This window comes from Coccomyxa subellipsoidea (genome assembly GCF_000258705.1).
Source record: "Coccomyxa subellipsoidea C-169, whole genome shotgun sequence".
NCBI lineage: Eukaryota > Viridiplantae > Chlorophyta > Trebouxiophyceae > Coccomyxaceae > Coccomyxa > Coccomyxa subellipsoidea.
Window position 1 is genome coordinate 521,797 of NW_005178024.1, and position 14,956 is coordinate 536,752.

The 14,956-nt window shown below is 51.7% G+C and overlaps 4 protein-coding genes across 4 annotated transcripts; 3 read left to right on the forward strand and 1 right to left on the reverse strand.

Annotated features, from left to right (window-relative positions):
* The first annotated feature begins 97 nt into the window (after window positions 1-97).
* On the forward strand, window positions 98-3,260 carry COCSUDRAFT_54652 (hypothetical protein). Its single transcript, XM_005643823.1, has 7 exons — window positions 98-217; window positions 385-504; window positions 946-1,129; window positions 1,487-1,613; window positions 2,036-2,098; window positions 2,462-2,570; window positions 2,939-3,260. The coding sequence occupies exons 1-7, from the start codon at window positions 135-137 to the stop codon at window positions 2,994-2,996; spliced, it is 744 nt and encodes a 247-aa protein (XP_005643880.1). The 5' UTR covers window positions 98-134; the 3' UTR covers window positions 2,997-3,260.
* Window positions 3,261-3,315: 55 nt separating this feature from the next.
* Window positions 3,316-8,490, reverse strand: COCSUDRAFT_48914 (putative aspartic protease). The gene is made up of 9 exons (XM_005643824.1): window positions 8,210-8,490; window positions 7,753-7,913; window positions 7,426-7,593; window positions 6,863-7,047; window positions 6,185-6,371; window positions 5,515-5,635; window positions 5,255-5,361; window positions 4,617-4,805; window positions 3,316-4,047 (listed from the first exon to the last, which is right to left on the reverse strand). Exons 1-9 carry the CDS (start codon window positions 8,451-8,453, stop codon window positions 3,883-3,885), a joined length of 1,527 nt encoding a protein of 508 aa, XP_005643881.1. The 5' UTR covers window positions 8,454-8,490; the 3' UTR covers window positions 3,316-3,882.
* A 459-nt stretch (window positions 8,491-8,949) lies between these two features.
* COCSUDRAFT_58632 (hypothetical protein) lies at window positions 8,950-10,574 on the forward strand (the record flags this gene model as incomplete). The annotated part of the gene is made up of 5 exons (XM_005643825.1): window positions 8,950-9,037; window positions 9,405-9,483; window positions 9,636-9,804; window positions 10,075-10,199; window positions 10,460-10,574. 5 exons carry the CDS (start codon window positions 8,950-8,952, stop codon window positions 10,572-10,574), a joined length of 576 nt encoding a protein of 191 aa, XP_005643882.1.
* Window positions 10,575-11,108: 534 nt separating this feature from the next.
* On the forward strand, window positions 11,109-14,684 carry COCSUDRAFT_25823 (aldo/keto reductase). Its single transcript, XM_005643826.1, has 7 exons — window positions 11,109-11,274; window positions 11,635-11,782; window positions 12,321-12,544; window positions 12,818-12,952; window positions 13,315-13,473; window positions 13,737-13,955; window positions 14,277-14,684. Exons 1-7 carry the CDS (start codon window positions 11,209-11,211, stop codon window positions 14,331-14,333), a joined length of 1,008 nt encoding a protein of 335 aa, XP_005643883.1. The 5' UTR covers window positions 11,109-11,208; the 3' UTR covers window positions 14,334-14,684.
* The last annotated feature ends 272 nt before the right edge of the window (window positions 14,685-14,956 follow it).

The window sequence follows — 14,956 nt, forward strand, 5'->3', positions numbered from 1 at the left end:
AGTCGTATTGTGTTTAGTGCAAACCCCTCTTCTAGATGCTTGTGGCCTGCCTTCCGGCGCATCTTTCAGCACGCACAGACCTCTTTCACATTCCCAACACATTCTCGATCCACTGTACAGCTGACAACGCAAGGATGGTGTCTTTCCCTGCACTCAATGGCCCTGATGGCTTGAAAGCACTGAATGACCACCTGCTGACTCGCAGCTATGTTGTGGGGTGAGTGCTTTGCCTGTTTGACTGCAGTGCTTGGAGCGTGATATATGATGCCACCGGTTTCTTCAATAGCACTGTGTATAGCAGATTCTTGCATCCATATAACTCGTATGCATCCTCGCTGATCCTTTCAAAATTGTACTGATACATGGTGTGTTTCTTCTCTGCAGATTTCAGGCATCGCGTGACGATCTCGCGGTGTACTCTGCCCTAGAAACGGCACCGAGCAGCAAAGACTACCCCCATGCAGCGCGCTGGTTCAGTCACGTAGAGGCCCTGCTCGGACAGAGGTAAAACTCACTGCCTGGTGATCTGAACACATCTGTCCTGCATCTGTGTGTTGGCGTCGCTGTGCCTCTCCATCAGCACATTATGCTTTCATACAATTGCATCCAATGGTCAGGACAGCTTATTGAGGCGTCCTGCTGCACCCCAAGACAATCGTTGATGCTCCTTGATAAAGAGCCCTGATACTGGCTGGATGCCAATGCTGCTTATTGGAACGGGCCGTATCCTATCCTATATAAATCACTTTTCAAAGTTCAAGTCTTCCATTCTGAGGATGCTCTGTCTCAGCCTTGCAAGCGCTTAGCAGCCCCTGAACCTGTGCAGCCCATCTTGAACTCCATTTCGCTATCCAAGGGGCTGACGAGGCACATGCCTCTAGCGGATGATGGTGGGCCATCTGGATATCATATTTTCTCCCTCAAGCAAGTTTGCGCCTTGCGCAGCTTCCCTGGCAAGGGCGAGGGCGTCACCATTGCAGGCGCGGCCCCCTCAGCTGCAGCAGCCAAGCCGGCTGCGCCCGCGGCTCCGGCCGCCCCCGCCCCGGCCGCCAAGGCCCCGGTGGCCGCCGACGATGACAACAGCGATGACAGCGACGAGGACCTGGACCTCTTCGGCGAGCTGACAGAGGTGCGCGCTGATGTCATCATTTAATGTTGCGTACCTGTTCAAGAAGAACGCTGTGGCACAACCTTTCATTAAAATAGGTGCACGGTTTGGAATTTGTGAGTGACTCCGTGGCCAACAATGCGTGCCTACTCTGTTCTCTGTCCTCTCTGCGTCCAGCATAAGCAGTTGCTAGTGCATGGGGGAAGCAGCAGGGTTTGCTGCAGCTTGACAGGCATGTGCCTGCGTACATTGGGCGCCCACTTCACCTTCACATCAGCTGACTGGAGCAGTGCCCCATGTCCCACAGTTGGAGACATGCTGGTGTAAGCACAGCAATTTAATGCATTCCCAGATCGACTCCTGTGCTTCTGTTCACAGGAGGAGAAGGCCGCCAAGGCGGAGAAGGACGCCGTCATTGCAGCTGCAAAGAAGCGCGGAGCCGAGAAGGCAAAGCTGACGAAGTCACTCATCATCATGGACGTCAAGCCCTGGGATGACACCACCGGTGGGCGCCCTTCCTTTTGCAGTTTTTGTCATGCTTTGCAGACCGCAGTGGTGTCAGGAATCTAGTAGAAACAGGCTTGGCACAAGAAGTGCATCTGCTGCCAGACCAGGTATTGCGAGACGCTGGTCGAGCATCCTCAGATGAGACCATGCATCCGCGGGATGCATCCGCGGGTCAGGAATCTCTTACTAACATGCTTGGCACAAGACATGAGGCTGCTGCCAGACCTGCTTTGTCAGGTGCTAGTTGAGTATGCCTCAGATGATACTGTACCATGCCTCCACAGATTCTGCTTTGCGCGGCATGTGTAACGGCGTGATTTATGAAAAATCAGGATCACAAGCTGCCCATGCACTCTAAGGCTGGCTGCGATTCTAGAATGGCTTATGGGATTGAATTTGAGATTCTGTTTGACTGTGCAGACATGGCAGCCCTGGAGGCTGAGGTGCGCGCTATTCACAAGGACGGTCTGCTGTGGGGAGCATGTGAGTGCCACTCTATCTCTCTCTCTGTCTCTCCATCATTCATGCATGCTCCCGGGACAGCATTCACCAGCAGCTGCACCCTGACTATCTCATATATGGCCACAAGAAATCACTCTCTCGTGTCAGAGAAATACTCACGTATCCAGAGAAAATGCTAGTTGATGTACAACAGTGCATATTATTCTCATTATCATTACATGCTTTTCCTGGCAAAGGCAAGGCGTCTGTAGACAAGCTACAGTAATGTTTGCCAGATATTCTAACCCTTGTGCGTGTGCGTTCAGATATTTCTTGGTTCGGATATCTCTTGAATTTCTTGCAAAACGCGAGAAGAATTGATTGGTGTCTTGTGCCTGCGCGCAGCCAAGCTGGTGCCTGTGGGCTTCGGCATCAAGAAGCTGCAGATCACGGCTGTCATTGAGGACTCCAAGATTGAGTCCATGGACGCCATCATTGAGGAGGAGATTGTCAGGTGAGCCAGGCGCAGCAATCTTTCTCACACGCTCCTTCTGCCCACCCCGCTCCATGCATGCAAGCAAATTTCTGCACGCAACAATGGCCGCATGATCTCTGCATGCCACCATCTCATCGCATGCAGGACTGCTCACAGCCCTTTTGTGACGGTCGCTCACTATAGGAGCAGCGATCATGCTCACAACGTGTTCGTTTCACACTGCTTGCATGCAGCTAGAGTTCATTGCACTGCAAGCGGGACGGATCACACCAGGATCGTGATGGATGCTCACAGCAGGATTGCTCAGAGCAGCCCTGCGAGCCTGTGCTAAAGGTGGGTTCTTTTGTTGATCAAGAAATGACTTTTAATGTTGGGTGTCTGTGCAGGGACGGAGAGAGTGAAACCATCCAGTCCATCGACATTGCCTCCTTCAACAAGCTGTGAGCAGGGGTTTGGTGCCAGTGTGATAGTCGAGACATGCATTCAGCTGTTCTGGTCATACGAGGTGGCAGCCTACCTTTTGATGATGAGCCTGCCCAATCCTGGGCCATTCTTTCTTGGTGGACATCTCAGTGAACTGAATATCATGAAGTCTAGCTAGGAGTGTGATGGGACAGTGTTTCTGTATGGATGGGAAGATGCAGAAGTCTTGATGTTGTCTAGGGAGAAGGTCTCATAATGCTCTTGTAATAAGCGGTCTGTTGATGCAGTTTTTATCCTGCTGCTCGGGCCAGAGGCAGACTGGAACATTCATGACAGTTTAGCTAGCGATCTGAACATTACATATGCATCACATCTCTGTGTTCAGCAGCCAGAAATTGGCTCATCCTAGCGGTCTGCACGCACAAACATATCGTACACATGGGCGACAAAAAGAAATTCAAATGAAATTCCAGCAGAATTACTGCATTTTCAATCATCTCTTTGCAGGCACTCTCTTCATTTCAGGACATCATGTCTGCAATAGTGGAACACTGTGTTGATGCACATATTGTTGATGCACAATTCAAACATGCCAAAGCATCCACTATTACCCGTGCATTTGTCACCCACCAGCACTTGCGTTCTTGAGAAACTCAGAGCTTGGACCAGTTAGCACCCTGTGACACCTGCCCCGCTTATTGCCTTCATTCAGGATCCCTGCCACACAGCATTGGCTCTTCTTTCCACCGCAGCTGCTCAGACTTCGTCGAGACAAAGGCTGGTTCAACAGGTCTCACCACCTCAGTACTTGGCACTACCGCAGTACCTCCCCACGCAGCTGCTCCAATAAGCACTTACTCTGTGAGGGCAGAATGCTGGGTGAGTAGGGGTCACGTCAGCGGGTGACTCAGCGGACTGAGTCAGCGAACCCGACGCGCTCGTTGCCGACATCAAAGACGGTGTGATAGGCGCCCATGAATACGTCACCCAGGATCCACAGCGGCCCGGCTGGCGGCGGCAGATCGAGCCCCATGAAACCACTCACGCACTGAGTCGCGCCGCCCGCACTCACCTGTGCACACCGGAGTAGTTCGGTATTAAACCATCACTTGTTGCAGATTTATCACGTCCTTGTGACAATCAAGTCCTGCCAAAACCAATCTTGTTGCAATAGAAAACGCTTTTCGAATTGCCCCACGGCTGCAGTGGACGGTGACGATTAACTCTGATAACTAGGCCAGGTAGCTGGACTGAAGTCCAGGCAGGACAAACGCGGTGTAGCACAATACTGCACACAAAGTGACAGGCATGCAACTCTAGCGATCGCAGCTGTGACTTGCCTGGACCTTCAGACCGTGCCAGCCTTAACCCTCTGTGGCAAATTGGGTACAGAGCCACAAACAGCCGTCATTGTGCATGAAGCTAGTCTGACACACTCGTCCAGCTGGATCAACTTGGTACATGAATCTGCAGAATGGTGCCATGCCACAGCTGGCGCGGCTGCCTCTCTTCTTGCAGCAACCCTTTTCACGACTGCAAAGGGCCCGACAGGGATATTCCCCGATATGAGACAGGACGATAACAGACACACGATAGTTTGAAGCAGCATAGCCCCAGTGTCCAAGGGGTGCTGAGGAGCACCTGCAGCACGTAGTCCTCGGCCGAGAGGGTGAACTTCTTTCCAGCGATGGTGAAGGTGACGGGGGGCATGGATGGGATTGCTTCGCAGTCCACGAGCGCCTGGGAGGATGAGAAGATGGCGAGCGTGTCGCACAGGCCGTCCAGCTGTCCGATGATCTGCTCCTGCGTCTCGTGGTTCGCCAGAGCTATCTGCGGGCCACAACATGTATGCCTTAGTGCGTCGCCTGTTGCACTTGCGAGGCTGCGCTTCTCCTATAGTCTGGCGCTCGCTCTGCCTTGACGTCTGCATTCTTCTCCCTTTGGTCTACCTATTTGGGCTATTGTCGACAAGATATTGAGTGGGTTCCACATGCACCAAAGTGTGGCCCACTGGTGCGCCACCCACATGGCTCATGTGATAAAGTTCCAGGCGACACATTGAAGCCATGAGTAAGGCACGCTAGCTAACGCAAGGGCAGCGGCATTGGCGCACAATGATAGAATCTGCGGCTCTGCCCAGTGACAGACCTGACACAAGAGCCGAGATAAAGGACATGCAGTGCGTGCCAGCAAGTACATGACAGAAGTCCTGACCAGGTCCTGCGGATTGGGCGAAGTGCATTGGATGGTGAGCAGAAAGTGCAAACAAGCAGGCGCACCTTGACGTAGCTGACGGCCATCTCGCAGAACTGGCAGACCGGGTCGGGCGCGCCAAGCGCCTCATCCTCAACCAGCAGCCGCCTGGAAGCTGCCGCCTTGGCCGCACCTGCCCAATACAATGTCCAAAATCTCAAACACCGGCAACATCTCCCTCCTGAACGCAAGTTATCTAACAAACAACAATACCCACAAGTACGAGATCACAAATTTCGCCACTGCCTGGCCGCTGTGAGACCATTTGAAAGAGCACATTGCGCACCGCCACGGTGAAGGGAAGATGCGCTGCAAAGGCCGATGGCGCCGCAGACCTGTTCCTCTGGCAGGCTGATCACCGCCTTCATGATCTCCGGCACGTACTGCCGCACCAGCTCACGGCACTCCTGCGTTGGGCCCACAGCTCACACTCAGTCTCTGCGGGGCTAGCACCAATTGAGGTGTGCTATGATTGATATTCCCTGTAAATTGTTGAATATTTGACGGCGAGGACTGACACTCAATGAACCAATTGAGCATGCATTTCTAAGAACTTCGTACTCATAAACTAGTAAAGTTCCAGCATGTTCAATCCTGTCGACTCGCCCTGGCACTACCAAAGTGGCCTGCTTTGATAGTAGCAGGGGAGTGTTGAACAATCTGAACATACTTGCACTGGACTGTATTAGTCTGAAAGCAAGTGGGGTACAATACAGGCCATGCGAGTCATTCAAATACAAGCAAGGACCAGCAGTGATCAATTATGAATGCAGCAGTCCTAAGGGCTCAGGTATTTGTCAGTGTATCGCGACAGATGAGGTTATCTGAGCACCAATGGCAAAAATGGGAACATGATAGAGCTGAGGCATTGCTGCAAGTAGGTAGATCCCGATCATAGAAAGTGTTACATTTCTCTCGAGAAGTTCTTCTCAAGCGCAGACAAGCGAAGGCCTCACCGCAGGCAGGACGCCCTTGGCGCCGATGGCTCGGTTGATCTCGGCGATCTCATCACTCGGGCCCACGATCAGCGATGTACCAGAGTCAGCGATGGCCTGGCAGCCGTCCGCACAGGGGCTGTTGGTGCCTGGCACGCTGATGCCGCCCAGGTCAAACTGCCAGTATGCACGCCGCGTCACGTTCACCCTGGGCCATGCATGCATGCACGCTCAGTTGCCATGCACGCATCAGGTTACGGTATTCTGTAGGCTGATGCATTGCATATTAAGCGGCTAGCTAAAAAACACCGTGGATATTCCCAAAAGTGTGGGATGATGGAGAAATTATGGCATTATAAGCGTTTCAGCCACGTCCAGAACCTTCCTCCGCGCATGGAGCTATAAGCATGCACCAAGGGCAAGACTCGGACATGCTGTGGCTGGCAAAGGCCAGGCCCATGCCAAATCCGACACCCTCTCAGACCGCAAAGGACACATACGGATGCTAGGCACAAACACAACGCCACTCCTCAGGACAGGGCCCCAATGCAGCGCATTCTCGACCACCTAGCATGCCACGGCATGGCAGCACAAAGCCCACATTGCGCACAATGCACTCCTTCTTGCAGGGCCAAGAGGCTGGCGTCAGTGAGCATGCCACATACAATATCAGCAAACAGAGGTGACAGCAGCACGCACCAGAGGTGCTCCCCGGTGTAGTGAGAGGGGTCAACACCGCCGAGGACAAGCTCGCCGCCTGGGCCGGAGGGGTCGTTGCGGTTGAGCCAGAAGGAGAACACCGGCTCCGGCACGAGCCCCTGCTGCACCATGTTCTGGAATGGCGGTGTCACTTCGCCGATGCTGATCTCCGGGAAGGCCAGGCCCTGCGGTTGAAATGGATTCATGCCTCAGCACTCCTGTAATGTGCGCAACTAAAACCATGGAAAGTTCAGAAAAATATGGCGGTTGCCGCCACCACCTTCAGCACCCTCAAAGTTTGGTACAGCAACTCGCGCATGAAAGTCTGCACAGGTCACCATGATTCAAAAGGAGACAAAACTGCAGCATGATCTGCCATTCCTACGATAGCTGTTGCACAAGGGGTGGCAAGATGCATAAAGTTTTGGTGCTTTCTGGCTGGACTGCATGGAAGGCTTTGCAGGTGCCACAGGCCATGGCAAGGTCCTTGGTACCCATGCTGTTAGTCGTTGAAGGCTAGCATCACTGGCATGAATTAGGAGTCCAATGCAGCGACTGCGCACCAGGATGCCGTCAAACTTGGCGGCGACAAAGGCGAGGCCTGGCTCCTTGGTGGCCTCGGCAAAGGTCTGGTTCTGCACATTCAGGCTGCCCAGGGACAGCACATCTGTGCTGAAGAAGCCCGACAGCGACCCGCTGCCGTACTGGATGGCAAAGTCCGTGCCATTGGCCTGTATGCATGCACATCTTTGACTTACATTTGGCCCTGCACTTTGCTTGGTAGGCCACGAGGGAGGCCTTCTTTTTCACTTGCCCCTCCATGGCTGCAATCTCATTCATATGTTGGCAGGACGTGCATGATAAAGCATGAAGAGGGTCTCGCGGAGCACCTGGTACGTCCGTGACTTGGAGGCATAGAACTTGTTGTGGAGCAGGCAGGCCAGGTCGAAGTAGCTGCACTGTGAGGAGGGCACCCACAGGTTGGAGCTTCCAGTGTCGAACACGACCGTGAATTTCTGTTCTGGCGTGCCCAAGCCGATCTCTCCATAATCTGCGACACTAAGACATGTGACTCAGATCAGGGATGCATACCTGGAAACTACTAAATTGAAGACCACTGGTACAAGTCATGGTTGACAATTCCCGTAATCGTATAAAGCTCAATTGATGTAATATTGCGATGTAGAAAATGATTTCTCCTTTGTCACTGGAGCTGCAAGTAGCTCCGATCAATCAACTAGACAGACCAAAAGACCTGCTCAATCGATGCTTCAGATCTGCCTTTTCAGTTCTCACCCATAGGTGTAACTGAAGAGATCTTTCATTGGGCAATGACAAATTGCATACACTGAGCATCAAGGAAGTCGAGCAGCGGGATGTCTGCCTCCTCGGGTTCGCCGCGCAGAGCGTTGGCCACATTCCTCACATTGCGTGCATGCAGCGCCGTCTGAGTGGCTCTGACTTGCTCGGCATCGAGCGTGCGTTTCTTGAGAGGAACTCGCAGCGGAGATTGTTGGGCCTGTGCTAGTAAACCGATGCTGAGGCACAGGAGACTCAGAAACCCAGCTCTTTTCATCTTGGTCCCCATCATTCCCACTATAATATATCCAAACTCACGGCCAGGCCTTCCTTGTGCCTTCTGGCTCCAAGAAATGAACACGCAGTGCACTGTCAGGTCACGTTACTCGAGTCATAACGGGGCAGCTTCTGAACAACTCGGTCATTATGATCCTATCTTGTCAAGGCAATGCTGATTACAACATTTTGAATTCTACTGAAGCGCATTGGGACATCCCATCTTGTCGAGAGTCGTAGTGATTCTACATTGAAAGGAATCTGTTCTAAGAAGCAAACGCAAGATGGAACTGGACATGCTGTCCTCATCTTCTGGCAGCCTACTTCAATCGGTTTCACACTTTCCTGCGAATAGATTCCAACCATTCAGACCTTTTATACATCAAGGTAGGGAGCTATCTGCCATTTCTGTGTATTGAATAAGGTCATTTTTTGAGCTTTCTTGACAGCACCTTGGGCTTGACCCCGCAGGACCTGGACGTGGATCCTCACATGAGAAACACTTCAAGGTAATGGCAAAGACGACGGCGCCAGCAAGAGAGATATCTGAGAAGCCGAGGTCAGGAGGAATGGAGCTGGACAGACGGTCTCTCCTGACCGGTCTGGCTTCCTTTGCCCTCTGTTCAATGACAGCCCCAGCTTCAGCAGGTGACTGTTGCGTAACCTCCTCATCAATTCCAAGGAATCCTGGATTGGTTTGGCATTAACAATATCAGAACATTGCTTGCTAACGCTGTACAGTCCACAGGCGACGAGCTGGCGCCCTTTGAAGACGAGAGGGACAAGTTCAAAATATCTGTCCCCCAAGGTGTGGCACCAAGTTTGTTCCATCAGTGTCCACGTCGTATCCTGCTTGCCAATGCACACCGCTGAGGTCCCCATGGCTTGCTGATAGCTCCAGGTCTCACAGTACGGCATGCTAGCAATATACAATGCAATTCATCTGAGATCAAGATCCGGTACGCAGGCTGGATTGCCGCGCAGGGAGCAGCTCCTGGGAACAAGGGCTTCACTGGTGCCACTGGCACAAGAAGAGCGCTGGCATGGTGCGTGGGTGCCCTGCTTAAGTTAGCACATAATTGATAATCGGCTGCATTCTGCACGTGTCATTTAGAGGGTGCAAAGGCAACCTGATGTCAAAACCAGCGTTGTAAAAGCACTCTTGAGAGTCACACAGAGTTGAAGATGATCTGTGCAGGTACCCTGAGGGCGGCACGGACACAAATGTGACGGTGCTGGTCACCAATGTGGGTGCTGACTACACCGCACTGGGCAGCTTTGGCAGTGCAGACAGTTTTGGCGAGAACCTCATTGCCTCTTTGGATCGATCCTTCCTTTTGCGCGGAGGCATGAATAGGCCTCAATCAGTCCAGGCAAGGCCAATAACGACTTCGAAACAATTCACATTCTCCCAAATGTTTTTCAGCAACATTGAAGCAAACTCCTGCATGGCCCAGTATGAGGCATTCAATGCTCCTGTTTCGTGGCACGGTCGTTTGTCTCTCCTGCAGTTGCACCTGCAAACATTGAGTTGCAGAGTCAGGGGTCAGGACAGTGTTGCAATTTTCTTGGACTAGGAGCCTCTTGTTCGGCTTAGCGTGATGACAGGTGTCAGCAGCATTGACTGTGCTGCACAGAGAGCAAAACTGCTGGACGCCAAGTCGCGGTCTGGCATGTATTTCTTGGAGTACACCGTGCAGAAGCCTGAGGAGATCGAGCCTCGCCACTTCCTGTCGGCTGTGGCGCTCGGCTTTAATGGGCGGTGAGTGATGTCCCTAATGATGACATCGTGGGGACATCATGCATGCACATTCAGCAATCAGCCGATATTTGGCATCAGACCTGCAGAGAGCTCTGCATAGCTGTGCTTCGCTGCCTGCTATTCTGATGCCAAATGTTTTGAGCTGCACACGGCAGTACCGTGTCGTTGACGCACTTGCATAAGACGCCTGCTTGATGTGTCTGTGGGACTTGGATGCAAGTAGTATGCATTGGGGTGACATGAGCTGCTGATGGCTGCAGGTACAATCGCTTCTACACTCTGACTGCCCAGTGCCCAGAGGCTGACTTGTCCACGTACAGGGCTACCCTTGAAGGAGTCGTCAACAGCTTCAGACCGCCCGCACCCATCATGTAGACCGGTGATGGGATGTGTTGTGGCACCGTTGCAGCAGCAGGCAGTGTTTCATCTGCTAGCAGCTGTCGAAGCCTGGCATCTTGCTAAATGAAGTTGCCGGGCCCGTGCGGTGAGATGAGATCACAGGTTCTTGTGAGGAGATAAGAGGGCGCCAGTGCATGCACCTCTGCAGAGAGTTGAAAATAGTTGACCCAGGATCATCCATATGATATGACACGAGAATTGGACTTCCAGAATTATCAACTTGCGCACAGCGTGTGCCGTAGTGCATGCATGATCATTGGAATTTTGTGGCAGGCATAGGGCTTTTACAATCTCCTGCAAGTGGCCATTTCCGTAACATGTCATGTATAGCTTGGCTTCCAGAGACGGGTCTGCTTGCTGAGCTCAAGTGCAATTCCGTTGGACTCACTGGTCGATGAGGTGACCGGCTGACGGACCCGTCTTGTAATCGAGACTTACGTAAAAACGACTTTACGTTGGACCTCTATTTCAGGTCGATACTCTTCTGATTGCTTCTTACCGAGTCCATCCCTTAATAACTTCCTAAAAACTTCATCTTGGCAGTTGCTCGCAATCTTGCACCGATCCTTTTCATTTCACATCGCCTACAGTCCGTCCCGACACCGCAAGCATGAGCACGACGAAGACCCTCCCAGAAAAATCCCTGGGAACCCAGGGTTTCTCCGGCTCTATCCAGGTAGTCTGAATTCCGAGTCTGCTCGGGAGGATCTGAGAACTCGGGGATGCTTTTCTGTCATGGCTAGATCTCCATGTGTGCTCTTAGCACACCAGCTGTCGTGGTTTGCGGGATCCGACACCTTGTAACACTCTATCTATGTCTTTTCGGGCATCATTGTAATTAGTTTACCCAATTTTCAGGACATTCAGGGCATGTTTTGTGACTTTGATCGTCCTGGATGCACTTCCAGCTTGCTTGATCGAACGCGCTGATAAAGGAAAAAATAATCTACGGCACAACGTATTACGCCTGATGGCAGATCGCAATTTTACAGCTGTCCCTGTGCCATGTAAGGATTTATTCCCTGCAATATTGCAGGGGTATGGATGCATGTCACTGACTGCCTTTGGCGCACCAGAGAAAGCTGAAGGGGCGGAACAGACTCTGAAGCATGTCCTGGAGCAGGGAGTGACCCTGCTGAACACTGCAACCTTCTATGGACAGAACCTCAATGAGGAGATCATAGGTACTGCCGAGGGCCCTCATGACACCCGTCCCAAAAATCTCCTGATGTCCCCATGCGGTGGCATATTCAATTTGCCAACGTTGGCGGGAATGATGCTTGACTGATTGAAAAGAGGCTTTTAGATGCAAAGGGCATTTCAGTACATAAAGCATGATGCGCTGCACCATGTCTCGAGTACAATTTCCAGATCAAGCTGTTCAACATGTGAATAGAGTGCATTCATGCATCAGCAAGTTCCTCACCCCATGCAACAGGATGCAGTGAAAGACCCCTTATCCATCCGAAATCCTTATAGGGCCAATAGCCTCATCAACATGTGCCTGGCTGGCGGATTGCGGTATTACTACTTAGCAACGTGCCCACGGTTGATTGGGTCTTGCTTGGAGTTGACGCGTCCATGACGGGGTTAGGATGTAAGGCAGTCTTCACCCGCAGCTTGTCTGCAGACGCACCTTGCCTCTGGCAGGACCACCGCGTAAGATAACCTGAAGAATTCTTTCTAGGCCCGTTTGGCTTATCCACTTGTGCCTGGATGCAGGCAGCGTGATCAAGGAGTTCCCACGAGAGCGGGTCAAGATCACAACCAAGTGGGGCCCCACCTGGAGAGACGGCCAGCTGAAGCATGACGGCAGCCGGGAACACTGCAGGGCGGAGTGCTTCAGCTCCCTGAAGCGTCTGGGGGTTGACTACCTGGACATGTTCATCTTCAGGGGACCCCCTGATGCCAACACCCCCTGGGAGGACACCATTCAATTTATGAAGGTATGTCTACCATGTGAAAATATTCTAATCGCTGTCACTGTGTGCTTGGGAACAGCAGAAGGGATTTTCCCTCCTCTTTCTCAACAACTTAATTGGGCAACTACTGGGAATTGAATCCATATGCTCAGCTTGAAAGTCCAAATATTTTTCTACAGTACAAATCCGCTACAGCAGAACATTCCTTGCCCTCCTCCAAGTGACGGCATGGCAAATTTTTACTTGAGCTTGATGCTAGGACTTGAATCTGAATTTGAATTTGAAGGTGCCATGCAGGAGCTGGTGGAGGAGGGTCATGTGAAGTACCTTGGCCTGTCAGAGGTCAGCCCGGCAGATATCAGGAGGGCGCACGCCATTCACCCCATCACAGCGCTTGAGATGGAGTGGAGTCTTTTCTCGCGCGACGCAGAGGTGAGAAACTCCGCCCTTCTGCTAGCACCATCACAATATGAGGGGCATCCCTGCACTGCTGCTGCTGCTGCTGCTTGCACTACTTGGGGTGCTTGGGATTTTGCACCGCTGCTTGCATGCCCACAGTGGCATATTGCACTGCTGCTACTGGTGCACTTATGAGTGCTGGGGATCGTAAGAGGGCGGAAGTAATTCTGTATCAAACCTTCATGCCTGCCTCCACATGCTGCTGTCTGTATATGGCAGTGTCCAACTCTCCTGGAAGGCAGAGGCGTTGCTATTGGAGCATGGAGTCCATGGGGACATGACTAATGTCTACTTACTCATCAGCTGACCATGCACTGAGATGATGCGTACTGCAGGAGGACCTAGTACCCACAGCAAGGGAGCTGGGCATAGGGTTTTTGGCGTACTCACCCCTGGGCAGGGGGTTGTTGACGGGCGCATTGAAGAGTAAAGAGGACGTGCCAGAACAGGCCCGAGGCTTCAATCCGCGCATGGCCGGAGAACACTTTGACAAGGTGTGCCTTGCTCCATTGTCTATTTCTTCATATTATCACTGAGAATTCACAAATTATCAGTTGTTGTTGTTATTACAAGCCTTTCTGTCAGAAGCAAGGTGTATCTGCCTGTATTAGTTTTAATGATGACATAAAGCAAAGACTCATAGACATATGAAGGGGTCTCCTGCTGGCTAGCAGAACACATGCAAGAATAAAAAGCAGGTGGTAGGCAGATAATTTGGCTCCCCTGATTGGCCCCTGGTGTGTCTGTGTGTGCGCAGAACGCAAAGCTGGTGCAGAACGTGGTGCAATTGGCGGCGAAGAAGGGTGTGACACCGGGTCAGCTGGCGCTGGCATGGGTGACTCAGCAAGGCGATGATGTCATCCCCATCCCAGGCACCAAGCGGGTTGCTTGTGTGGATGAGAATGTTGCTGCGGTCAACGTCAAGCTCACGGCAGAAGAGATGAAGGAATTGGAGGACGCCGTGCCACAGCATGAGGTGAGATTTCTGCTGCTGTACATCTGCTTGGCTGCTTGGAGTTGCTTTCGACATCTGCTTGGCTGCTTGGATTTGCTTTCGACATGACTAGTAAAATAAAAGGGAAGCTACACAGCAGTGCTGCCTTTGTAACTGTTTAGGCGCTATATCTTATGCCTTCCAATGCTTCAAGGATGGGAGAGGTCCAAGTATATTTGGTGTGTTGGGCTCTGCTGCTTGTGGAAAGTGTGAGGCTAGGAGAGAGGGAGCAGTGGCTGCAGAAGGTTCACAGTGGCTGAGAATCGGTGTGCGCCTGACTGAGGCTGTACTGATGCTGTGCAGGTTGCTGGGGACCGGTATCATGACATGAAGCACATTTCGTACAAGTACGACACCTAAAGGAATCCTTCTCAGCTCAGCATTGTCTGGCGTCCGAAAAGCATTCAAAATTGTTTCAGATCAGACATGGAAATGCATGTGACAAGCTCGTCCCTGAAACTTTCAAACTTTCTTGAACGCAAGATTAGGATCAAGTAGAGTGCCGGCATTGCTAGCTAGCAGAAACCCCAGATCAACAATAGAATCACAGTCTGCCTTGCATTCAATTTTGGCTTGATAGCATCTTGCTAGGAGTGCTTCTTGTGCTTGTTTGAGATGATGACTGTTCATGCGTCAAATCTGAAAAGTAGGAAGCGTCAGCTTGTGGGATTATGGGGCAATGTGCCGCCCACGCTGTAAGGGTGGTCCATTAAGATTCTTATTGCGGCACAAATGCCTTTTCTGGTCAATATATTGTCAATTCATTTCTCTCACTACGAACTTTAGGCCTGCCCCTACTACTGCCATGCACACAGTGAACCAATAATATCATATAAAACAGCTGACTCCGTTTTCAATCCTCAACAGAAACCTCTTCCTTTGTTCATCATGTGTTCCTACTTCCTGTGTGTTCAAGAGGGTGTTAGCCTCTGTGAGCCCCATATCACTTCATCTTCTTATTGTGACATCATAACAGTTCCTTT